The sequence below is a fragment of the Tiliqua scincoides genome, chromosome 3 (assembly GCF_035046505.1).
Source record: "Tiliqua scincoides isolate rTilSci1 chromosome 3, rTilSci1.hap2, whole genome shotgun sequence".
Lineage (NCBI taxonomy): Eukaryota > Metazoa > Chordata > Lepidosauria > Squamata > Scincidae > Tiliqua > Tiliqua scincoides.
The window spans coordinates 180,452,606-180,479,907 of record NC_089823.1 but is presented as its reverse complement, the minus strand read 5'-3'; the positions used below and the strand labels follow the sequence as shown (position 1 = coordinate 180,479,907).

General features: G+C 43.4%; 1 protein-coding gene and 1 pseudogene across 14 annotated transcripts in view; both read right to left on the bottom strand.

The window, feature by feature from the left end:
- ABLIM1 (actin binding LIM protein 1) overlaps window positions 1-27,302 on the bottom strand; it is a 174,889-nt gene that overhangs the window by 80,085 nt on the left and 67,502 nt on the right. For all 14 annotated transcript variants that reach the window (XM_066620051.1, XM_066620045.1, XM_066620043.1 and 11 more), the window contains 2 exons: window positions 3,546-3,633; window positions 1,584-1,642 (listed from right to left, as the gene is read on the bottom strand). In XM_066620051.1, coding sequence (XP_066476148.1) covers window positions 1,584-1,642; window positions 3,546-3,633 — 147 coding nt within the window. The remainder of the gene's footprint in view (window positions 1-1,583; window positions 1,643-3,545; window positions 3,634-27,302) is intronic.
- On the bottom strand, window positions 2,931-3,050 carry LOC136646901 (5S ribosomal RNA; annotated as a pseudogene).

Below are 27,302 nucleotides of genomic sequence, written 5' to 3'. Positions count from 1 at the left end.
TCCTACCTTTGGCTGCACTGCCAGAATTCATGTTCCAGCAGTGCAGCCTGACTTATGGTGTTGTGAAATGTGATGCTCTACAAATGTGCTACTGGGCCACGGCTGGAATTAGCAAATGGTGTGGCTGCATCGATGTAGCCTTCGTGAATCCCCCAGCACTGGTAAGTCAGCAATGGAGATGGGCCTGGGTGGGGGAGATTGGGGAGTTCTGTGGAAGGAATGGGGGGCAGGGAAGGGGAATTTAGCAGCAATGGTGCATGCCAGCTCTTATCCTCTCTTTTTAAAACCTCCTTACCCCTTTTCCCACATCAGATATACACCACCAAAATAGATGGCATATGTCCAAATAGAGTCAAGTATAAATATTTTTACTTACCTCCCATTTGATTTTGAGTTGCCCCCCCCCCCAAGATGCGTGGCTGCATTGAACTGTTGGCAGGGGATAGGATTGGGGCCTTCAAACTTTAGACTCCCCCCTCAATCAGGAGTGGGTTTTTTGCAACCCAAGAGTCAGCATACCCATTTATGATTCTATTGCTAAAACATCGGTCTTACCAAGGCCAGCCCAACATTTCCAGGCACTTGAGACAGCATGCCCAATGCTGCCCCCCCTTACCTGGTGATGTGCCAGCTACTGCTCTTCCCATTTCCTGCATTCCAATTGAAAAATTGGAGGAAGAGTAGGGAAGGTCAGAGGGTGACTAGAAGGCACTTCCTGCCAGTCTGCTGCCTGACGCAATCTGCTTCCTCAGTTGGCATCACAGATGGGTTGGCTCTGAGTCTTACACACAAATTCCAAAGGGGAAGCTGTGTTAGTCTATTGTGGCAAAACAATATCTTGAGGCACCTTGTTCTACATAATCTTTGTGGCATAAGCTTTTTGTAGGCACTTTGTCAGGTGACCTTGTAGGTCACCTAAGCGGTTAGATACAGAAAACACCTGAGTATATTTTGAGTATATATATATACTGAGTATACCTACTGAGTATATATACTCAGAAAACACCTGAGTATAAAAGGGGATTTAAAAAAAAATCAAATTAAACTACAAGACTACATAAACTACACAAGAGAGGTTGGCAGGTGTGTCCCATTACTATACAGAGTACAATGCATACAAGATCCAATAGACCCAAATACAAGACCCAAATGATATGAGGATGAAACCAACCATCCTGATACTTACGCTGCTAAGAGAGAAGACTGCAGGAGTGACTAGCACATTCTTTGTGGCATCAGGATGAATCTTTCAGAACCACATATATGGGGCTGCTTCGAATGATACAGTCAGCATTCCCCTCTGCACCAAGAGTTAAGGAGCTCTTGCAGGACTAAGTACCACTACTGTAAATAGCACTCAGAGGTGGAAAACCCTTTGGTCAAACACCAGTTTAATTGCTTGCTGTGCAGGAAACAAATCTTCTGAACTGTCTTATGAAGATCTGCCCTAAGTAGCTATTAATGCAATAACCACCTAAGGTTCCTGGGGGGGGGGGGGAGGTGTCACCTACTCCAAGTGAAAGTTGTCAAAAGTGTTACATCTGCAAAGAACAACCTTCTCAGGTTTTTAAAGAACTTCTTACCCGTAGTTTTTCTTCTGCTTTTGTGGACTGCTTACAATCGGGATGCCAAACTGTGGAACCTAGAAGATACACATGCAAGATGTCAGAAAAAGTCACTTCATTTCTCATCATACCATATTCAATTCAGAAGTAATACAGTGCAGTGAACAAATTACACACCTCCCACTTCCCTGGTAGGCAGGAAGTTCCAGAGCAGCTTATTTAGTCAAGTTCCAGAGGTTGCGGCAAAAACTGGAAGTGGTTTTATTTTTTGCTTTTTACAGCCCTTTGGAGACTCATGGAGGCCTGCAGAGGGTGTCTCACACTCCCTGGACCCTCTGGAGAGCCATAGCGACTCCCAGGTAAGTTAAAAAAATAAAAACTCTTTCCCCTCAGCAGCAGCGTAATTGTGGTGATCACATTGCTGTCATCACTGTCGCCCTGCCCTTAAGGTGGTAGCGACATAATTTCTCTGGCTGGGGTGTTGCGATGCCCAAGTTTGGGAACCTCTGGTTTATAGCTAAAGAAAACCCCCACACTAGGGCCAAGCAAAAGGAGATTCCTGAGTGTATCATGCTGTATCTATCTCTGAACCTTCTGGAAAAAATTGGGTACCCCTGGTAGAGACATAATACCATACCAGATAAGAATGTCTGTTCCAGTAAGGCAATTCCCATCTTCTTACATTTCAGCCCCTAAAAGCTTTATTGCTCCAGTTTCACACTTGGAATGAAGCACAGCTTTCTCCACTCAGGAATGTAACTCTTAATAAAGAAATGTGGAAGAAAGGAGTGCTGACAGTCACTGTTAAAAGGGCTTTTGAGAAATGAGCAACTTTTCAGCTTGGTCTGTACAAAAGTAAGGTCAAAGTTAACTAGTTTCCCAACCACATTAAGCTTCACTTTGAATCCCATTTGATTCGTGGTGGAAAAAGAACATGCCTAGCAATGAAAGAAAACCAAAATTTCCAGGAGTTGAGGGTTTTTGTTAGTTACGGTGCAGGCCATAAAAATCAAGGCAATATTCATCCCGCAAAAGGCAGAAGGATTACAATGTAAACGTCAGGCTAAATGTGAAGGGAGAACCCTTATTTTACAAGGTCCCTTCTTCAGCACTGTGATAAAGGACACTTAAACAAAGGCTATTTTATTATCAGCACAATCCATTCTAAACATTCTCAGGAGAATGAAGAATGCACTTGGGCACTGATGGTCAAGTTTATGTTGTTAAGGAAGCAGACAAGTGACTCCTTCAGCAGTAGAAGTGTAACACAGATTCCCAAGTAATGAGAATGTCTGGCTCAGAGGCAAAGCTACTGAGAACCTACAAATGGTTTGGCAACCTTCAGTCTCGAAAGACTATGGTATAAGCCTACAGCACCCAGTATTCCCAGGCGGTCTCCCATCCAAGTACTAACCAGGCCTGACCCTGCTTAGCTTCCGAGATCACATGAGATCGGGCATGTACAGGGTAACAGTTGCTACAGTTTGGGTAGCAAACACCAGAGCCAGCATCAGGTTGATGTGGGTAATCCCTGGCCTTGAACCTACCAACATTCATAGCCACTGCTACCACCAGGTATTAAAGTCTGCTGGCTTTCTGATGAGGGTAGGCCCACAGGCAGGGTCCAACCTGGCCAATTCCTGATGCCATCCCTGAGGATCATGATACCCACAGGCTACACCCTCTCTGTCAAAGTTCCCCTGGGGACCAAAGAGCTCTGCACTGCAGCAATGTGGTGAACTTCTTCTTGGGAAAAGCTATGAGGCACTTCAGCTGAGTTAAGGAATCACAATGACAATAAAATAAAAAGAAAAATAAGCATTATTTATACAGTATTGGAAGCAATCTCACTATCAAGTAACAGTCATTGTCTTAAATAATTGTTTGAGACATTTTTATCTGGAGACATTGCCAGGCTGACACAGAAGGGCCCAGCGCTATTGCACGGACCCCTTAACAAACACTGTGTTATAATCCTACCTTGCAGATACATTTCTTCTCCTTCTGTGAACATCTGGTTGCACTTGCTGCATCGTGCACAGCTCGGGTGGTAATGCTTGTCACCTGCCTACAGAAAAAAAAACACAAGGAAATGTAGAATGACCCAGTTCGCCGCTACTCATTATATGCCTATAGCAGGGGTGCTCACACTTTTTTGGCTCGAGAGCTACTTTGAAACCCAGCAAGGCCTGGAGATCTACCAGAGTTTTTTTTACAATGTTCGCGCCATCATAACATAAAACATTTATGTGTACAATGTATGTTGGTGTACCTTGAGCCCCACTGAGTATAACAGGACTTACTCCTGAGTAGACATGCCTAGGATTAGGCTGTGAGGCTGCAATCCTAGCCACACTTACCTGGGAGTAAGCCCCATTGAGTACAATGGGCCTTACTCCCGGCGTTTCCTCCCAGAGGCACCTGAAGGGGGGGGTCGGCACTCCGCGATCTACTCATTTTGCCTCGCGATCTACCGGTAGATCGCAATCCACCTATTGAGCACCCCTGGCCTATAGTATCACCTTGGCCCAAATCCCATTGGCGCCCAGTCCAAAAGTTTACTGGGCTAAGGTAGTTAAGGCACACATCATTTCCACAGTTTGCAGCATACCCAAGCGCCTTTATTTCTCTGTCCCAGAGGATCTGTTACCATACAGTATGGTGAGAAGCAGATAGCCATGCACTGTGACGGTACACCCATAGTAGCTTTCCTCTATTCATGCTGAATGTGTTTTATAAACTCATATTCTACATTGCCCTCTTTCAGTTTAAGCCCAGAGGGACCATTTGCTTGTTTAATCTCAAAGGTTAGTTCATTCTGTGGTTTTTACTTTTGCACTGCTATTAGCCTTGACTATGAGGAGGCAATTTTGCACCTGTGGATTACAGGAACCAGCAATTTAATTCAATTCAATGTATGTTAGCTGCTCACTATTTTTACAATATAGCAGTCACTCAGTATAATCTTGGCCTGAGCTGGATGTGAATTACTGGCCTAGAAGTGTTAAATGCTTTTGAATTCCACCACTAAATCCAAAGCCTCCAAGTTCCAGGTCTCCAAAACATACTGATACTCCAGATAAACTAGGCTGAGCAGATTTAAATGTCATCAGTGTGTGTGTGTGGGGGGGGGGGGGAATATAGACCAGGGGTTCCCAAAGTGTGCATTGCAATGCCTTAGGACAGTGGTTCACAAACTTTTTAGAGCCCCTAGAAGCTGCTGCCTGATTTATAAATGCCAAGGGGTGTGGCTATAATAGTGATTGGGCAGCTGTGCTTCCCCCAAGTAGCAGCTCGTTTAACCCTTGATGCTCATAGCATAATCTGCCCTGACAGTTTCACAACCCAAGAAAAATTGGATCTTGACCCACTGATCCCAGACCCAGAACCACAAAGTGGGAACCACTACTTTGAAAATTGTGGCATGCTCACAGGGGCACCATGGGATGTCCCTGGTGACCCCTCCTATCTGTTCTCCTAGGTGCCGCCAGCTTGGATCTCATGAAATCTTGTGAAATTTGGGTGCACCATATTGGATCTCGCACGATTTTGAGAGATCCAAGATGGTGGCAACTGCCTGAGCTAGGAAAAAGAGGCTGCAGGAGCACCATGACCCTGGTATGTTTGGGAACCATGGAAATAGACAAATTCCTGAAAGTGGATTTATCTTAACAGGAGGCCTAAGGAGCCAACCCATTAACTCTTTACCAGAACCACAGATCATCATGTTAGAAATGTATTAAGAGGGTATTCCCAGAAATGTTCTACTGATTGAGGTGTGAAGTGACACTTAGCACCTTGAAGAGAGCTACCTTAAGGAGTAAAACAGCCATTAAATAATTGCAGTGATGAACAACTGTAAATTCAACTTACAGCAAGAACAACAAATCCTCAATCTGTCACAGTGCTACTTAGTGTTTAAAAAAACAACACAGCATCATGAATAGAGAGCCACATCCATTTACATTCAGAATTAGGGCAAGTTCAGATCTGCCTTGTGAAGAATGTATCTTATTGGCATTTCACATCCTTCCGTTATAAATATGACTCTCTTTTCCTTTGTGCATTGGTTTCTGCTTTGTTTTTACTGCCTTCACACAAAAGGACACATCTCATGTCAAGCTAACACCCCTACTATGTTGTAACAATAGCTATAAAAAATTCACCATGTTAACAGCTAAAGTTGGATTTGCACAAACCTGCACATGGCAAAGACAATACATTTTTCAATATTCATACAGCAACACAGGTAAAAGATTCAATTGCATTAATTTTGAACATGAATAGGGAGAGTTGTCTAGATTTGTTTTGGTTTGGTTTCATGTTAGTTGCAAGGGAAGGTCCAGGCTGTTTTTATTTCTCAGTCTCATTTTAAAAAAATAACATGAAATATTTCCAGTACATTTTGGGTAACTAGACAGCTAGTACTGGTCTCTACCCCAGACCCACAATTTGCTGAAGTCCACCTATGGCCCCATCGACTACTATTGACCTTTGTCTCTCCCTCTGCCAAAAACTGTCAGTCTTTGATTCTGACTCCTCCCTGGGACCTACACTATGCTCTGTCCACAGATTCCACCCAAGCACCAGACTTGTTTATGTCAAAAATTGGAAACAAACTCTTGGCGCAGTCATAGCACACTAAGGAAACATAGCAGCAGGCCTTTTTCACTGCAGATGTAATGATATATCTGCGTAATTGACTAGAAATTATCCATTCAAACATAAATGTATTCGAATGTCTAGTAGGGGAACAATACACCTAGGGCAGGGGTGCCCAAACCCCGGCCCTGGGGCCACATGCAGCCCTCGAGGCTTATCAATGTGGCCCTCAGGGAGCCCCCAGTCTCCAATGAGCCTCTGGCCCTCTGGAGATTTGCTAGAGCCTGCACTGGCCCGACGCAATTGCTCTCAGCGTGAGGGCGACTGTTTGACCTCTCTCGTGATCTGTGGGATGAGGGCTCCCCCCACTGCTTGCTGTTTCACGTCTGTGATGCAGTAGAGGCAGCAAAGGAAAGGCCAGCCTTGCTTTGTGCAAGGCCTTTTATAGGTCTTGAGCTATTGCAAGACCTTCATTCATTCATATAAGTTCATCTTTAATATATTCATTTATGTAAACAATGCAAATTTATTCAAATTTTAAATGTAAATTAATTCTTTTTTTTCCACGGCCTCCGACACAGTGTCAGAGAGATGATGTGGCCCTCCTGCCAAAAACTTTGGACACCCCTGACCTAGGGAATACATGGACTTGATAAGTAAGTGAAGGTGTGAACCCACCTCGAGTGAAAAAGGATCGCGTCTTATTTCAGACTTGTTTCTTTCCCACCCTGCCCCCAGACTTTACATTTACTTTGCAGAAGGAACAGCTATAAATAGATTGACTTAGGGCCCAAACCCATCCAACTTTCCACCACAAGGGCAATGTATCCTAGAGGTAAAGGAACAATTGTTCCCATACCTTGAGGAGGCCTCTGTGACTACCTCCCCAATGCAGGAAGCAGTGCATACCCCATTGGCACCGCAGCACCAGCACTGGAAAATTGGATAGGATTGGGCCCTTAGTCCAATCCTATTGGGCGGCAACACTGGCAGAATGAGTGTTCCGCAAGCATTAACTGCCTTATGGCAGTTGTAAAAGTCCTTCCGGTGAAGGGAACATACGTTCCCTTACCTAGAAGAGACCTCCACAATTCCCCCCCCCCCACACACACACACACGCAGGATGCAATGCAAGCCATTCTGACGTCACTGCATTAGTGCTGGAAGGGGGGATCAGATTGGGCTGTTAAAAACATTAAGTTAAAATGAAGCTCTTTCTAGAAAAACAAATTAGTTTTTGAGAAGTTGTACTCGAGAGAAAAAGAAGTTTTCAAAGGTATGCTGTTCTTACATGAAATATTGCAGGATACACAGAATTTAAAAAAAAAATGCTGTGTACAGATTTATGCCCTGCTTGCAACTGTCTAACTTCCTTCATTGTTTGTATAACTACACTATAACAACAGCGTGATTGTTATAGTTAACAACAGCGTGATCTGGGAGATGTTGCACTAGCACCTCCTATCAAAAGAATGTATATGTGGATTCAAGTTTTGAAAGTTACTATTTCCAAGGGCCTTTAAGGACATTTTGTCAGATTTCAGCACACAGTGAAGGATTAATTGGCAGTGCATCTCTCAAAACAAAAAAGGATCTCTTACACAATAAGTCCCCTTATGAAGATGAACTGCCTGATGTATATCGTATGTTATATTATGTTGGCATCCTTCAGTCTCGGAAGACTATGGTGTCGCGCTCTGAATGGTGGTTATGGAACAGTGTCCTCTCCAGTGCGCGAAGCCTGGGTAAAGTAGGTATGGAGGATAGGCTGTTACCCATGCAGCAAATCCCCCCTCTCCACGTTGCTGGAATGGTCCAATGGAAAGGCAGAAGCCAATACGGTTGGTTCCAGCGGCGTCGCAGGAGTTACCAGAGCGTGACTGTGTTCAGCCATGAACTGCCTCAGGGACTCTGGCTCCGGATTTTGCCGCGAGGTTGACACCTGAAGCCTTTTCCATAACTGGATGTAGCCACAAGGCAGTGGAGGTTTGGGATCAGAGTTTTCCTTCTCTCAGATGAGCTGCCTTCCCAGGCTAACGAGTCCCATCTACCCGGTGGCTGTTTAGACGCCTCTTATGACAAGTACAGCCAAACCGAGGGCCTATTCTTATCCCCCAGCCCCCAGGGGTTGTATATTGTATATACATATACATACACACACTATATATACTTCAGAAATGAAAGAAGCAGAAGATGTTTACTGGACTATAGGTACTTAGCTGCATTTGGTTACACAATTTGGCAGAAGGAGGTCCATAGATTGTTCTCTTTGTGCCACCTTGGGCAAAAGTTAGCATCAACAAGAGCATTAAACTGTATCATTTAATGGTTTAAACTAAGACTTTCTTGCAGCCTTGGACTTCCTCTAGACAAATTAGGAAAAGATAAACTGTTTGGGGGCTGCCTAAAAATACTGGACAAATAAGGTTGTAAGAAAAATAGACATTAGGGTCTGCATTTGCCACTATTTGCATAACTGTGAACTGCAGAATTTGAAAGTTTGAAAAAACATGTAGGGAAAAAAACAAAAATACATTTAGAGGCAAATCGAGTGCATACAAAAAATTTTCTACTGGGAGTTAGAAGAGCTGGTTTCTTCTCATCTTAGATTTTAGTTCTACTGATTGTCTGTTTTCCTGCAGAGACCTGTCCCTATTTAACAGGCCTGTTAACCTCAAACCAGAGATGCTCAGAGTCCATTAAAAAGATCATTAGTTTCCCCTCAGTCTCAGACAAGTCATTGTAAAGAAATAACATTATGTTTCTTCAAACTCTTTGAAGAATCATAAATGCAAGGTTCCAGGCATGTATCTTCAAATATGGTCAAAAATAGGGTTTACTGGTCAGTTAGAAGTCTTTCAGAGCCAAATCCTTTCCCCCACTTCTGGTGCAGCCATGCTGAAAAGCCGTGTGCTGTATCCGGGGGGTGGGGGCGGGACCCTGAATCAAGAGGCTTCAGAGAAGAAAGATTTAAATTCCCTTACCCTTCTGTAAGCCTGCCACTCTGTAATGGGTTACCTGGGGCAAGTCCAAGAGAGAAAGGGGATGGGTCTCCCAACAGAGGGGATAGGACCCGGTGCACCACATCACTGCTAGATCCACCCCCTCCCACAGCCTCCATGTGGCATTCTTCCCCATTTCCTGCGCAGCTTCCTGCGGTAGTGCTTCCAAAATGGCCATGGAGCATTCTGCGCTCCATTAGAAGCCACTTTGCAACAGCAGAAGTATCCTCCACTGTCACAAAGCGCTCTCTAATACAGCCCAATCCGGTATAGGATGGACTGTAAATGAAACCTCTTTACATGCGTAGACTGGTCAAAAACCCACTGTTGCAGACTTTCCAGTCAAAATGCCAATGCCAAAGTTTTGTTTGCGATGCACTGATTCTACAGTGCAAAGTACTAATAGTCAGAGGAAGACCTTCTTAGGAACCCCTCATCTGGGTTTACAAAAAGAGCAGCTAGATGTCAGGTCCTCTTTCTAACAGTACCCTGGCTGAATCTCTTGCAACCTTCTGCAGATTACCTAAGATCTTCCTTTTTAGGAAGGTGTTTGGGTTAGTAAGACACATTGGTGTGAGATACCCTGCTTTTTATTACTGAATTTTAACCAATATTTTGTAAATTGGGTGTTTTGAAATGGTTTTAAATTGTTTTATTTTCTCAAGCCACAACAGTAAACAATCCTTGACCAAGCAAATTCCACTGGCACAATTAACATTTTAAGTTTCAGTAGTATTTAGTTATGCTTGACTTTATGTTGCATCTATAGAAAGTGTGCAATGTAAGTATGAGGACCAATGCAAGACAGACTTTCTGCAGAATTTTTCCAGCCCTTATTTTCTCCAGCAAAACAAGCGCTTTTGGAACTGAATTCTGATTAGATTGATGTTTTCTGTCTCTGTTAAGCGTAATATTTCCTAGTATGTCTGATCTCATTTCTGCGCTCCTTTCCAGAAGAACAGCCATTGGGAGGGAGAAATGCTCACTATCAGGCATCCTGCAGGATTTCTTCACTGCCAATGGCTCTGGCAGAAAAAAAGGCTAATTGTGAACAGACATTCTCTCTTGGCCAAGGGATGCATTTTTAGGGGATTACAATGTAACAACAGCTGGGTCCAGCCCTTCTATCTCAATAGCTTTTCCCAATTCCTTGGTATGGATTTGGGGTGGGGGGGGGGAGTGTGAAATAACATCATTTAGACTAATACTGTTTTCCTCCCACAATGAAAGTGACTCCCCTTTGAACCGTAATGGCTCATTCCACTCCAACAACAAGGACTAGCAAAACATTTCTGTTTATGTTGCCCTGGTTTTAAGCACTCTCCCAGGAGCAAAACACCATTAAGAACAGCCTGCCTTTGTGTGTTTGGGTATTTTATGACCCTCAGAACTATAATGGAACACCTTACAAATGGAGGGGCCTAATATTTATGAAATGGCTTTCTTTCCGCAATTTCCCCAAAGCTACAGGTAATTTCCTTCATATGAAATGCATCTGACACTTTATTCGCAGACCACATCTTCTGACATTGGAATTCTTAGGTTATGGTGATATGTTGCTCCATGGTTTCCTTACACAGTTAGCACTGGCTAAATGTTATAGTTTGGGAAAAGCCTGTCCCCTTTGACTTTCTTTCCACTGACATCATAAGGGAGCATCAATACACCGTATTGAAAATGTACTGACTTTGTGAAATACAAGAATCAGTTCTATGCAACTGAAAAAAAGATATTAGGGTATGGGTGTAATGCTTCAAGCACACCGACTCCCATTATTGAAAACATATGCATGCTACAAACTTACTGAAGGGGTTTGTAAAACACTTGTTTAATACTGAAGCCTAATTTACACTTGCAAATTTTTGGAATAAAGCACACTTCCCACACGCTCCCACATGTTTGAGAGAAGGCATGGCTTGAGGAGGAGCCCAAGGAAGGCAGACTAATCAGATAGGTTAAGAGAGAAATAGTGCAGGAGGTTTCAGTGGGTGCAAATGGCTGCAGCTTGGCTGTACTGGGCTGATGATTACTGGGCTGGGGCACCTTCCTTATGAGGAAAGGCTACAGCATTTGGGCCTCTTCAGCCTAGAAAAGAGAGGCCTGAGGGGGGACATGATTGAGACATACAAAATTATGCAGGGGATGGACAGAGTGGATAGAGAGATGCTCTTTACACTCTCACATAACACCAGAACCAGGGGGCATCCACTAAAATTGAGTGTTGGGAGGGTTAGGACAGACAAAAGAAAATATTTCTTTACTCAGCATGTGGTTGGTCTGTGGAACTCCTTGCCACAGGATGTGGTGATGGCATCTGGCCTGGATGCCTTTAAAACGGGATTGGACAAGTTTCTGGAGGAAAAATCCATTAGGGGTTACAGGCCATGATGAGTATGTGCAACTTCCTGATTTTAGAAATGGGCTATGTCAGAATGCCAGATGCAAGGGAGGGCACCAGGATGAGGTCTCTTGTTATCTGGTGTGCTCCCTGGGACATTTGGTGGGCTGCTGTGAGATACAGGAAGCTGGACTAGATGGGTCTATGGCCTGATCCAGTGGGGCTGTTCTTATGTACTGGGGCGGGGGGGGGGAGAGATGCTGGAAGACTGGCCTAGTAGAGAAGGTACAAAGGGAAGTGTGGTAGGCATAACTGTCTGACTGTTCTATTGCCTTTGGAGGAGTGGCTCCAGGGGCAGCCGGAGAGGAAGAGCCAGTGGCAAGCAGAGGCTGCCTTGACCACAGAACAGGAAGCAGTGAACTAAACAGTATCACAGCTGGAGAAGGGGAGCTGGTCTGAGTACAGGAAGGGCTGGTGAAGAGGCTGCTTCTAGCCAGCCTGCCTCACTTCCCTTGGTCAGACTTTGAGATGGCAGTGCATGCTCCTGGGAGAGAACGGGGTGGCAGTAGGCTTGAGAAGAGTGTTAAATCCTGCCTTTGGTGCTCTGGGTTGCATTCTTCTTTACTGCCTAACTATGCATGTCTACTCAGAAGTAAGTTCCATTAGAGTCAATGGGGCTTACTCTCAGGAAAGTGTGGGCTGCGAGTAAGCCTCAGCCCCTCTGTATCTGCCTTCTTGTGCAAGGCTCCATGCACAGAGAATTTCTGTGTCCTGTTCAAAGTTTTGTCTTGTGTGAATGGCTGGCCAGAGCAAGACTTTGCATGCAAGACAGCCTATAATGCCTTGTTCAAGGCTACATTCAGTTTGCTGGTTTGTGCATGGCACTTCTGTGTGCTTCATGCGAGGTGCCATTTATGATGGCCAGTGTGTGGGCATGCCCCTTCCCCATCCCCATCCATTGATTTAGTGCCAAGAATAGCACTGATGTCTCCCTAACTATTTACATACATTCTTATGGTAAACCTATTCTTAAACTCAAGTTAATATTTACACCTGCCACAACACATTCAACTTGGAAAAGAAGACCCATTCATTGGGTAAGTAGAGAGAGGCTGTTGCAAAAGGGGACCTTTTCTTCAGACACCATCATTTCACCATGAGACACACACTAGGAAAACAACTACTACCTGAAATGGGAAGTAGCAATCAACAGACAAGAGCTGTGCACTTCAATTGTAACTCACTGCCATATATGAAGGTCAAATTATTTGCTCTTGGCAACATACAGTCTGATACACAAGTCAACTACATCTGAGGATTTTCATTTAAATCAACCAAAATGACAATGCTGTCATTTAGATGCAAGTACAGCAAGTGAATTGGTTTTGTAAATTGCTCTGCAAGGGAACTTCAATTACCATCTTTACTGTAACATAATTCCACTCACTACTCTAGTGTCAGTGAAGCCCCTTTAACATTTCAGACGAAAGTACATTTACTTGGCAGTAAGTCCCAGTGATCTTCCAACAAGCAATATCATTAAACTACAGCAGAGTAACTGACTCTCTTGAGGATTAATGATCCCTTTGGTGACATCTCTAAAATTCAAATTTATACACAACTGAGATTCTGTGGATTCTACTGTACAGATTCCTGTACATATTACTGTGTTGTAGAGTTTTCACCTGTTGATCTGTGCTCTCTTTTTTTGACAGAAAGGAGTTTCAGGGCTTCAAAGAGTGGCGCTAAAGATCCCAGATGTTTATTTGTCAGAATTCTGAAACAGACTTTGCAGCCTTCACAGCTGTAAAGCAAATAAACATCAGGGACAAACTTCACATAACTCAGAGTTACATGTAGTATGGTTGCATACAACCCCAAGTCCTAGTGTTCTGCACAAATAGAATAATTTATCTCAGATCACTTTAAAAAAATCCATAATTTTGTAAATCTCCATCATGATGGTGAGGGCACAGCGTTCTTGTTTTTATTATTATTATTTTTTGGTAGGTTAAAATTCCATGAAATGATTTAAAACAAGATCTATGCTTGTTTTGGGTGGCCGTTTCAAACAATGAAGCAATCATAAAACAAAAACGTGTGTTCCATTTCACCTTGAAAACACTTAAATGTCTCTCTTAAAAGCAGAACCAGGTGTTGGCAAAGTCTAAAGACATCACACAGATCCCAAATTCTATCAGAATTTTTAAATAAGGGGAGGAGGAGGAGCCAACAGTGGACGAACAGACATCTTCCCAGGAGCTCCTGGGAGACAGTTTGTTTTCCCCCAAATACTGCAGGTCTGAAGAGGACCTGAAGTTCTTTGTTAGGAGAGACAAGATCCTCATCAGTGCAGGTATATGGGAAACTGAAAGCCCAACTTGGGGGGGGGGGCTTTCTTCTCAGAGAAATCTAGTCATTTGTGACAGTATTGGGGGAGGTGCAGTGATCTGCAATCAAGCTGCTGGCTCCGTGCTGAGATGCCATATGGAGGAAGAAAAAAAGGGTGAAGTGTAAAGTTTAAGCTGGAAATTTAAGATAAGTAAGTGTTAATATTGTCCCCGGCTCTGATTGACTGATTTGTCTAAAAGCCCTGGATATATTGGAGGCGTTAACGAGAGACTTTTTAAGGAGGTTGAAAGCGCTCTTTTTCTCTGTCGTGGAATAAATTGTTCGTGGATTATAATTACAACTATAACTTGGGTGTGAACTAAAATCCAGAATTATTCTTGGACATAATTGGATATAAATACAATTCTCATTTGATTTGAAAGAGCTTTGTTTTCTCTGCACTAGAGACGGTGAGACTGTTTTCTTGCGTTTTGTTTCTCTCTCCATTAACCGCACTGGACTGTTATCTGCAAGAGGTATGTAAGGAATGCGGATGGTAGAGTAGTAATGACGTGGTGGAAGTAAGGAGAATAATACGTTGTGGACATCTAGTGGACTAGAGAGAAATTGCAAAATGGATTATGTTCCAGAAATGTGGATACAGAAAATCTTGATTAATACGGAGAAATTGCTTGTTATGGAGCAACAACAGCTGAGTTGGTCCTCGCAGATTCAAGCCAGTCTGGAGACTCTTTCCCAACAGATAGATGTTTGTAAGGAACAATTGGAAGATGTGGAGAAACAAGCAGAAGATAAACAAGGGAGTGAAAAAGCGGACAAGAAGGAAAATCAACAGGATGATCAACAGGACAAAGAAAAGGTGCTGATGGAGATCAAGAAAGATAAGATGCACAGAGTAACAGGAGTGCACAAATCACAAAATTTGTTGGAACAAGAAGGAGAAAATATATCCCAGTTAACTGGAAAAATGAACACGCCCTATATAAGAAAGTGTATTGTTGGCATCCTTCAGTCTTGGAAGACTATGGTGTCACGCTCTGAATGGTGGTTCTGAAACAGAGTGTCCTCTCCAGAGCGCGAAGCCTGGGTAAAGTAGGTATGGAGGATAGGCTGTTACCCATACAGCAAATCCCCCCTCTCCACGTCACTGGAATGGTCCAATGGAAAGGCAGAGACCAATACGGTTGGTTCCAGCGGCGTCGCAGGAGTTGCCAGAATGTGACTGTGTTCAGCCATGAACTGCCTCAGGGACTCTGGCTCCGGATTTTGCCTCGAGGTTGACTCCTGAAGCCTTTTCCATAACGGGATGTAGCCACAAGGCAGTGGAGGTTTGGGATCAGAGTTTTCCTTCTCTCAGATGAGCTGCCTTCCCAGGCTGACAAGTCCCATCTACCCGGTGGCTGTTTATTCGCCTCTTACGACAAGTACAGCCAAACTGAGGGCCTATTCTTATCCCAAGTCCCCAGGGGAAAGTGTAGCTCTATCAGATTCTGTTATAGAGATAAATTATTAAAGATATTACAGGAGAAAAAATGGAAAGTAAAGAAAAAGAACCCTGAGAGGTAATCTGAGGGTTAAAGAAAATTGGAAGATTTATTCAGCTAATAACAATGGCCCAAATTTATTTTTTTTTTAAAAAAAAGAATACATATGAAATTGAGAAATAAGAATTAGAATGTATTAAAAAAAATATAGCTGGAATGCAAACATGTGGAAGAATTGTTTTATATGTGGTTATTATGTCAAAGAAAAAAACGTGTAATTAGATTGGAGTTGAAATAGCTGAGGTGATAATTTTGGTAACTAGATTATTTTGTTTTAATATTAATGAGCAATTGAAGTTAGTTTACGCTTGGTAGAAAGCGAATATTTAGAAAATATATAGGGCATTAGGAAAAATTTATTGTATATTATATAAATAAATGGATAAATCAATAAGAGGTAGAAATAGATGAGTAAGTAGATTAGGAGATATAGTATGATTAATTAGTAATAGTATATGGTATTTAGCACTCCTAAATGTATGTTATATGTTGTAATAAAAAAAAAGAATTTTTAAATAAGAATCTAACCAGAAATACATATCAGTTTTATGAATCCTTCAAACATAAAAGGCATTACATTTGCACCCTTTTCATGACCTCATTGCACTGAGCTAATATCAGTGTCTTTCTACTATGACTCCAAAATCTTGGTCCTAGCTGGTTACAGTTCATTTAGGCCTCATTGGTATAAATATATACTATGTCAGGACATTTTGCACTTAAATACGCGGAATCTCATCTAACATTTTGTTGCATAATCAGAAAACCATGGAGTTTACACAATCTACCCTTACTCCACTAAAACATATTAGAACCTTGGGCATTCCATTGTTCTGTTTGGGTAACCAATTACTGATGTAAACTGAAGCACACAACTGTCTGGATTGAAAATGCAAATTCATAGATGTGTATTTGTTGGGTATATGCACCTGTTTGCGTGTATGGTACTAGCAAGAAGCTCCTATATTTTGACAAAGGCCTGAACCGATTAGCCTTTTGGTCTTTTCTTGTGCTGTAATTAAGAACACAAGAAAAGCCCAGCTGGATCAGGCAAAAAGCTCATCTAGTCCAGCCTTCTGTATCTCACAGTGGCCCACCAGATGCCTCAGGTGTCTTACTGGAACAGACATTAGGGTGACTGGACTATAGTTTCCCAGGTCCCCTCTCCTTCCTTTTTTAAAGATCAGCATGACATTTGCTATCCTCCAATCCTCTGGCACCATGGCCGTTATAAGGAAAAAGTTGCATATTTTAGTCAAGAGATCAACAACTTCATTCTTCAGATCTTTAATAAGTCTAGGGTGGATGCCATCTGAGTCCGGTGATTTATTGATCTTTATTAATCAGGTCTGAAACTTCTTCTCTTTTAACCTCTATGTGACCTAGGCGCAAATCCTTTCCAACGCTCGCATAGCTGTGCCAGAGGGGTACGTGCTACATCCTGCAGTTGGGTGGCACTCACGGAGGCCTCCTCAAAGTAAGAGAATGTTTGTTCCCTTACCTTGGAGCTGCATTGTCCTTATGTTGGTGCTGGAAAGTGGGTTAGGATTGCGCCCTTAATTCCTGAGTCAGGAGGGGCTGTTCAGGCAAAGATCTTCTGCTAAGAAGACAGATGCAAATAACTCATTCTATGCTCTGTTAGAACTTCCTCTGTTCAGAGGACTCGCTAGGGGATGTGGAGGGTATGAACTGCACTGGGTGAAACCATCAGGGAGGGTGAAACCATCAAAGACAGGGACCCAAAAGGAAGGGAGCTGGAAATTTCCTGAGATCTCAGTTGGCCTTATGGAGAGCAAAAGACAAAGGTCAGGCTCTGTTGTAAGCTTTTCAGGATAGAAACCTGTACTCTCAGCTGCTCTAAAGTATCATGTACATTGATGGTGCTACATAAGTAAATAAACAAGCATGCTCTCTCATACCATGCACAGCTCTGACATAAACTGTCATCTTTTTCCAACCTCAAAAACATTGCACTGAAGTCATTTTGGATATGAACAAAAGCTACATGACAAATGCTGTTGGTTGGTTCAATCTTAACAAGTAAATCCTAAAGAGCCCAGTCCTAACCAACTTTCCAGCACCGGTGCAACCACAATGCAGCCCCGAGATAATGGAACAAACATTCCCTTACCTTGAGGAGGTCTCCGTGACTGCCTCCCCACCACAGGAAGCAGTGCATGCCCCATTGGCACAGCTGCACCAGCACTGGAAAATCAGATCGGGCCCAAAGTCACTGCCGCTGGAAATCTGGTCTACGCTTTCTGATACAGGTGGAGCCTGTTTATCTGCAGATTTAATAACCACGGATCTGGCTCGTTATGAGTCTCCTGGGCCCCCACTCAGCCAGACTTGGCCCAACTTGAACCCTCCGAAGGTAACCGAAGGGCCCCAGAATGCCTTATAAGGCATAAAAACGTCACTTCCGGCTTTTTGGGCCATTCTGAAGCCTGCAGAAGCCATGGGCAGAAGTGTGTGGCCTCAGCGAGCTTCAGAAAGCTCTCCAGAGGTGACCAGAGCACAGCTGGAGGTTTTAAAGGGGCAGATTTCCTTATCCGCAGTTTTTCATATCCTTGAGGGGGAGTCACAGATCTGATCCACTGCAGATACTGAGGCCCCACCTATATGTAATCATGCAATTGAAAGTACAGCCCATACAAATATGCTTAGTTTCCCCACTCCTCAAAAAATTAAAAAAAAAAAAACCTGCTTAGTGCCACAGACTTTTACAGGGCACTAAAACCAAAACATACACATTGTTTCATTAAAAAATGCAGCTGTGACCAATACACTTCACTGGTACATGTCAATTTCACATGCAGCATTTTAACAAGCATATGCTGGATATATTTCTGAAGAGTAAATATCTCTGCAGACATACAGCTGGGTCCTCATAGAGTGCAATGGGTTTGCATCACACACACTTATTGCAAGCTTCAAGAAAGGTATTCTGTGAACACACTACCGAAACTACAAGGTATATGTGTTCTAACAAAGGGATCTATCCTTGAGTGTCTTTGACTGCAACCCTATGATACTTTCCTAGGAGTAAGTCCCACTGAACTTACTCTTTGAGGATTGTGCTCTTTGAGACATTGATTGCAAAGTAATTATAGTAAGATGTAGCTCCTCCTAAAACATATATTTGTAAAACAAATGTTGGGGCAGCTTACAGAAGTAAAACAAAACAACTTATCTGTACCATTGAGGAGTTTCATCAGTGGGCAGTTCCTATGTTTTTCATTTCTTCACTTTGCAATCAAAATTCAATTTTGAAAAACATTTAGACTTGAATGTGAACTGATATGGAAACATTTTTCCATATAAAATATACTCAAAGGATAGCACATTAACCTAGCACATACTAAAGGTAACTCAATAAGAAAGCAAAATGTAATATCATACATGGCTCATTTATTATGGATTTATTAAACTCATGTGCCTAGTATAATATGTCCCACAACAGAGACAGGAAAGACAAGCATATTCTGTTTTTGCAACCTGTTTGCCATGTGGATATAAGAAATTGGATTCATCTTTCCAGTCCCTTCCCCTTTTCGATCCCTCTTTAAACTGAATGCTTTAACATTCAGAATACCCACATTTCCATGTATACACACATTTCCATGCAAGAGGTGTATATCTCACAACTTTATTTCACAAAGAGGCATTTACCTTCTGCACAGGTTTCTTTGCTCTGCTTTTCAAAACTTTTCAGTTTCAATGTGCTGCAGATTCCACTTTCTTCAGATTTGAAAAACCATGAAAAATGTCTTGTTGACACCAAAGAACTCACTCTCCCACTGATCAAGCTATCATAACCTTCAAGTATATTTTTCAAATCCAAAACACAGTCCTCTCTTCATTTGAAACCACAACACCACATTCTGTTTCCCCAGTCACTGCACAGTACACAGAGAAAGATTTTTCCAGCTTTTCAGTACAAGTCAGCAATCAATGGACCAGTCCATTATGAAAAAAAGTAAAGGGGAGGTCACACTGGTTCAGGTGAGGACAATACCATATGTTGGTATCTAAGTATAATAACTTGTCAGAACTACTCAGAACATTTCTCCCTCAAAGTAAAGTGCTGAAGTCAGCACCCCTGGGATTTTGTGTGATTTTGTATTTCTTCTAGATCTTCTAGCAAAACTGAGCACCAGAGCTTTCAAAAAAGGCATGAAGTAAAGGATACCCAGTATTCAAAAGTCTGCCCTTATACTTGAATCATTAAAGTATCTAGTAGGTCTTATGAAATGAAAATGAAATATTTTCTTGTTCATATATAAGACCCATCATATTCATAAATGACTTTCGTGAAACACTCTCCTTGATTCAATTCTCTTGATTGGTTTCCTGGACAGCTGTGGTATAGCCCTACATTGTCAGGTCATTTAATAGCAATTAACTAATAAAGCTATTCTTGTACTTTCGGACAGTTTGCAGTTTGCAAAGCGATCAAAGTCAACTGAACACAGAATTCAGCTATTCAAAAACATTCCAAAAACAAATTCTGCTAGCAAAGATTCAGTTCAGCTCTGTTACTAAATCTGCAGTTTAATTGGGTTAGTAATTGGGTTGGCTTAATTGTAATTTCAGTCTTCATTGTCACAGTTCTGTTATATTGGGATTTCACCCTTTTCTGAGAAACCCAGTCCTAATTAGTAAAATTCCACTGGAAATTACAGTCAGATATTAACCATGCCCTGAACCCATGCCAGATGGCATCAGCTACAGGTAGGCCTAGGAGACGTTACTTATTAGTGTGATACAGCCTTGTTTATTTTAAGAGCATGATATTGACCACTTTGCCAGATGCTCAGCTGGCAAGAACAAGTATACAGGTGGAGTCTCTGTATCCTCAGATCCTGCATCCATGGATTGGGTTCAACGCGGGTCCCCGGACCTGCACTGAGCCAGACTCAGGCCTCACCTGGACTCTCGGAAGAGCAAAAGGGGTTGAAAATTGTGGATTCTGTGAGAGGGGGAGGTTCGAGAACGATCCAAGGCCCCGCCTGTAAGAAGGATGTTTTTTTCTGAATATTTCTTACACTTTATATTACTTGTACTGTCACCTCATGCACAATCCATCCATCAAAATTAATCAGTCTCCCAAGAAAGAGATTCATCTAATCTTTCTGGCCATTACAGAAAAGGACCTCAGAGGACCAGCCCACAAGGAAATTAATCTGGGTGGACAGATGACATGTGAGCTGACAGGACAAATTAGGAGAACTAAGGTCTCACCAGAAACTATGGATTCCTTTCTCAGCATAAATTCTGATAGAAGAAATAAAAATGCACAGACTACCCGGGGAAAGACACTTTTATTATAGTGATGATGCTATAATTTAGGGCTTAATTTCTGAAGTCACTAAAATACTCAAGTTTAATTTGATTTGGTCAAATGAGCTGTTTAGACCTCTTGTTTACCTGGGGCACCGATTTGACACATACATCATGACTGACAACACAATCCTATGCATACCTACTCAGAAGTAAGGCTAGTGGGGCTTACTCCCAGGAAAGGGTGTATAAGATTTCCAGATATTGCTATAAGGGGAGGAACTAGATTAATTTGATTATTTACTAGATTAACAGTGCAATCCTATGCATGTCTATTCAACGTAAACCCCGCTGAGATTAAAAGAATTTACTCCTGGGTAAATGTAGATTGCAGCCTAATTCAGCAAGAACAGTGATTTTCACATTGGTATGTTGAGAATGATCTGCAGGTGAGCTGTGGAAGTTTGGGGGAGGATCACATATAGTTGGTCCATTGAGGAATGTGAGCCCAGGACCATCAGTGTGGTGTGCTTTGCCAATTTTAGTTTCTTCTCAGTGTTCCATGAGAAGAAAAAGGTAGAAAAATTGCTGATCTAGACCAGGGGTGCCCAAACCCCGGCCCTGGGGCCACATGCGGCCCTCGAGGCCTCTCAATGTGGCCCTCAGGAAGCCCCCAGTCTCCAATGAGCTTCTGGCCCTCCAGAGATTTGTTGGAGCCCACACTGGCCCGACACAACTGCTCACAGTGTGAGGGCGACTGTTTGACCTCTCAGATGAGCTGTGGGATGAGGGCTCCCTCCACTTCTTGCTGTTTCACGTTTGTGATGCAGTAGCAGCAGCAAAGGAAAGGCCAGCCTTGCTTTGTGCAAGGCTTTTATAGGCCTTGAGCTATTGTAAGACCTTCATATTCATATAAGTTCGTCTTTAATATATTTATTTATGTAAACTTATGCAAATTTATTCAAATTTTAAATGTAAATTAATTCTTTTTTCCCCCGGCCCCCGACACAGTGTCAGAGAGATGATGTGGCCCTCCTGCCAAAAACTTTGGACACCCCTGATCTAGACTATAAGCAATGATAAAGATAAGGATACAGAGCTACTGCCCATCCTCTCAGATTCATTTTGTAAGAGTGACTGAAATTTGTTCCTCTACCTCAAACATATGATGACATTTGAGAACTCAGCTATCATTTTTGGATGGGCTTTTATTGCATTGTGAAAAACTGAAATGTGAGTTTTATATATAGAATTATATGTAGAATAATATACAATTAAACAGTGAATGTTGGTATCTGTTGTCACACATAATTTTCCTCTTTTTCCTGTTTGGTAAATGACATTCAGCAGGCTCATCTGATGCTTGGACATTTTATAGAGGAGTATTAACTTTACACTGTGCACTTGTGCTATATATTTAGGGCTGCTCTTCCTTTGTATGGTTTCCTACAAAAAGGGGGGGGGGTTAGACCAAAGGAACATTCTTGTGACAGCACCCTTCTGTGTTTTCAGTGGAACCCAAAAGCTGAACTTTAGAGAAGAGAACATGGCAATACCAACGCCTGGGAAGTGTGAGAATAGTGCAAGTGTTGAGGATAGTGATAAGAACAGGGACACTGCTACGATGGGAACAAAAATGGAGATTATTAAGCTAGTAGAAGGAGGCGAGTAAATGTTCCGGCTTCCCCACACTCAGGGCACCTGCGAGTGGGTCCACTGAGCCTCAGCCAGTCAGGGGAGGCGCAGGGCCAAGGCATGAAAGGGCACTAAGTTTAAATGGTGGCTGCTCTGCCTGGAAAGGCAGGCAGCCAAGAAGGAGTGCCAGGCAGACAGGAGCTTCCTGGACTGGCCAGGCAGGGAGCTGCTTGGCTGCTAAGTCTGGAGAGTGAAGTGGGGGGGGGGGGAGAAGGTTACAAGAAAAAATTAACCCCCCCCCCCCCATGTTCTCCAGTTCTCCAGCAGAGCTGACCCAAACTCTGTCCTGCTTGGCTGAAAAGTTAGGCTAGACTGGGGGAAGTCCAGGCAGCCCCTCCCCCTCAGGAAGTTCTGAACTCTGGCCTGCCTACCTAAGAGGGAGGAGCTACAAATCTGGAGGACTAACCCGAACATGGAGATGCCACTGGAGAATGTCAACTGTGTGGTTGGACCATCATCAGCACTGGATTAGCCTTATCAGCCCAATGCTAATCCAAGAGAAGGCATTGACAGTCCTACCCTAATTAAATTCCCGTGTGGTGATGCAGTGGTGCCAGGGCGGGCATCCTGTGGGGGAATTTCAGCTGATGGAGCTCTCCACTAGATAAGGAGACAATTGTCCCTTTGCCCCTGGGTAAACCCCAACAGCTGCTATAAATCAATTCAGAACTGCACCAGCGATATCGCTGGCACAAGTCTGAGTTGATCTGTGCAGGTGGATCAGGTCCAGGAATGGGAATAGGGTAGGGCACACACTGGCACTGTGGATACCACACCCTCCTGGACCCAATCTAGCCACCTGTCACCGCTCTCCCCTGCCCCATTCCACTCCCTGCCCACCCTTGCATTTGACTCACCTGGTCCGGCCGGCATTCTTCACTCCACCAGGACACACATGCCAACTAGTAATGCTGCCAAAAAGCGCTTTACAGGTTTTGACCTTTAAAGCCCTATACTGGTCTGGGCCAGGATATCTTAGAGACCGCCTACTCCCGTACAATCCGGCTCGCCCTCTCAGGTCATCAGAGAAGGCCTTTTTACAAGTGCCGCCACCCAAGGAGGTCCGGGGGGCGGCTGCAAGAAATAGGGCCTTCTCGGTAGTGGCACCAACATTATGGAACTCCCTTCCCCTTGATTTGAGAATGGCTCCCTCTCTTGAGAGTTTTCGGCGAGGCCTGAAAACGTTGTTTATACAAGCCTTCTGATTTCTGGCCTTCTTAACATTTTTATACATCTTTTAGCTTTTTTACAGGCTTGATTCCTCTGTGACTTGCTCTTTTTATTCTGTCTTTTAATCTGACTACTGTTTTTATGGCCTCCGTTAATGTGTTTTTAAATGTTTTTATCTGTTATGTGTTAATGTTTTTAAAATCTGTTTTTTTACATGTTGTTAGCCGCCCTGGGTCCCTTTAGGGAGAAGGGAGGGATATAAATAAGGTTTATTATTTATTATTATTATTACAGCACTTTTGTGAAGAGCACACCAGCAGAACATGTGTTCTGCCTGCACTGAAGGAAAACTCTGATCCCAAACCTCCACTGCCTTGTGGCTACATCCAGTTATGGAAAAGGCTTCAGGAGTCAACCTCGAGGCAAAATCCAGAGCCGGAGTCCCTGAGGCAGTTCATGGCTGAACACAGTCACATTCTGGCAACTCCTGCGATGCCGCTGGAACCGACCGTATTGGCTTCTGCCTTTCCATTGGACCGTTTCAGCGACGTGGAGAGGGGGGATTTGCTGCATGGGTAACAGTCTATCCTCCATATCCACCTTGCCCAGGCTTCGCGCACTGGAGAGGACACTGTTCCGGAACCACTATTCAGAGCCCAATACCATAGTCTTCTGAGACTGAAGGATGCCAACTAAGGACTGGGACTTACAGCAATGGATTGTAGGATCCACCTCTGTAAGCCCTCAGTTGGATTCTGCTGTCAGTATACTATTTTTTTTTAAAGATGCATTTAATGGAAAGTTTGTTTATTTAAGACAAGCTCATATTTTTTTCCCTACCATCAATTCCTGATAAGGGAGGATTTGGACAGGAGCCAAAAGGAACCAAGCATTTTCCCATTGATGTGATTTCTCTCCGCTAGCAAAACCGCAATCCTTTGTTGCCATGGCAATATCTCTAACCTAGCCTTCCCACAAACTGTGTGATTTCTCGTGCATGCCCCAGATTTATTTCTTGCTAGATATTTTTCACTTTCTAATGAGTTTATGCAAAAGCTCACCTACTTGCTTTATTTCATGTAAGTGAGGAGGTGGGGGGGGAATGGAGAAGCAAAGATCCTGGTAGACGTTTTCAAACAGATCTTCTCTTGCGTGTTTTTATTTTCAAACTGGATAAAGTGACAGTGACAAAGTAGACAAGTTGGCAGGTGTAAGAAATGGTGCCCTTCGTTTGTCCTTTGCAAGAACATGCAATTTACAACACAAGGGTTTCCATCACTGTCCAATTAATGTGCCTTCAACATGACCTGACAGATTCCTTCTAGGATACTGCAAGTTCTACAGACCATTTCACCCCTGTTCTGCTGCTTGAATGACACTATGATGCAGAAAATAGAATACTTGTCTTTACCAAACCATTCATTCTCAAACATTTCCTGCTACATGAAAGCAAGAAGAGTTATCTAATATCTTATCTACCTGCTCTATTCAAGCATATGAGAGTCCAGGCTACCTAAGAACATAAGAACATAAGAACAGCCCCACTGGATCAGGCCATAGGCCCATCTAGTCCAGCTTCCTGGATCTCACAGCGGCCCACCAAATGCCCCAGAGAGCACAACAGATAACAAGAGACCTCATCCTGGTGCCCTCCCCTACATCTGGCATTCTGACTTAACCCATTCCTAAAATCAGGAGGTTGCGCATACTCATCATGGCTTGTACCCCATAATGGATTTTTCCTCCAGAAACTCGTCCAATCCCCTTTTAAAGGCGTCTAGGCTAGACGCCAGCACCACATCCTGTGGCAAGGAGTTCCACAGACCGACCACGCGCTGAGTAAAGAAATATTTTCTTTTGTCTGTCCTAACCCGCCCAACACTCAATTTTAGTGGATGTCCCCTGGTTCTGGTATTATGTGAGAGTGTAAAGAGCATCTCCCTATCCACTCTGTCCATCCCCTGCATAATTTTGTATGTCTCAATCATGTCCCCCCTCAAGCGTCTCTTTTCTAGGCTGAAGAGGCCCAAACGCCGTAGCCTTTCCTCATAAGGAAGGTGCCCCAGCCCCGTAATCATCTTAGTCGCTCTCTTTTGCACCTTTTCCATTTCCACTATGTCTTTTTTGAGATGCGGCGACCAGAACTGGACACAATACTCCAGGTGTGGCCTTACCATCGATTTGTACAACGGCATTATAATACTAGCCGTTTTGTTCTCAATACCCTTCCTAATGATCCCAAGCATAGAATTGGCCTTCTTCACTGCCGCCGCACATTGGGTCGACACTTTCATCGACCTGTCCACCACCACCCCAAGATCTCTCTCCTGATCTGTCACAGACAGCTCAGAACCCATCAGCCTATATCTAAAGTTTTGATTTTTTGCCCCAATGTGCATGACTTTACACTTACCGACATTGAAGCGCATCTGCCATTTTGCTGCCCATTCTGCCAGTCTGGAGAGATCCTTCTGGAGCTCCTCACAATCACTTCTGGTCTTTACCACTCGGAAAAGTTTGGTGTCGTCTGCAAACTTAGCCACTTCACTGCTCAACCCTGTCTCCAGGTCATTTATGAAGAGGTTGAAAAGCACCGGTCCCAGGACAGATCCTTGGGGCACACCGCTTTTCACCTCTCTCCATTGTGAAAATTGCCCATTGACACCCACTCTCTGCTTCCTGGCCTCCAACCAGTTCTCAATCCACGAGAGGACCTGTCCTCTAATTCCCTGACTGTGGAGTTTTTTCAGTAGCCTTTGGTGAGGGACCGTGTCAAATGCCTTCTGAAAGTCCAGATATATAATGTCCACGGGTTCTCCCGCATCCACATGCCTGTTGACCTTTTCAAAGAATTCTATAAGGTTCGTGAGGCAAGACTTACCCTTACAGAAGCCATGCTGACTCTCCCTCAGCAAGGCCTGTTCATCTATGTGTTTTGAGATCCTATCTTTGATGAGGCATTCCACCATCTTACCCGGTATGGATGTTAGGCTGACCGGCCTATAGTTTCCCGGGTCCCCCCTCTTTCCCTTTTTAAAAATAGGCGTGACATTTGCTATCCTCCAATCTTCTGGCACCATGGCCGTTTTGAGGGACAAGTTGCATACCTTAGTCAAGAGATCTGCAACTTCATTCTTCAATTCCTTAATAACCCTTGGGTGTATGCCATCAGGGCCCGGTGACTTATTGATCTTTAATTTATCAATGAGGTCTGAAACATCTTCTCTTTTAACCTCTATCTGACTTAACTCCTCGGTTAGGAGGGGCCGTTCGGGCAGCGGTATCTGCCCGAGGTCTTCTGCCGTGAAGACAGATGCAAAGAACTCATTTAATTTCTCTGCCATCTCTAAGTCTCCTTTTATCTCCCCTTTCCCTCCCTCACCATCCAGAGGGCCAACCGCTTCTCTGGCAGGTTTCCTGCTTCTAACATATTTGAAGAAGCTTTTATTGTTCCCCTTAATGTTGCTGGCCATGCGTTCCTCATAGTCTCGCTTGGCCTCCCATATCACCTTCTTACATTTCTTTTGCCACAGTTTATGTTCCTTTTTATTCTCCTCATTAGGGCAAGACTTCCATTTACGGAAGGAAGCTTCCTCGCCCTTCACAGCCTCTCTATCTTGGCTGGTTAGCCATGCGGGCACCCTCCTGGATTTAGTGGAACCCTTCTTTCTTTGCGGTATACACCTCTGCTGGGCCTCTATTACTGTTGTTTTAAGCAGCCTCCATGCACTCTGGAGAGATTGGACTCTTT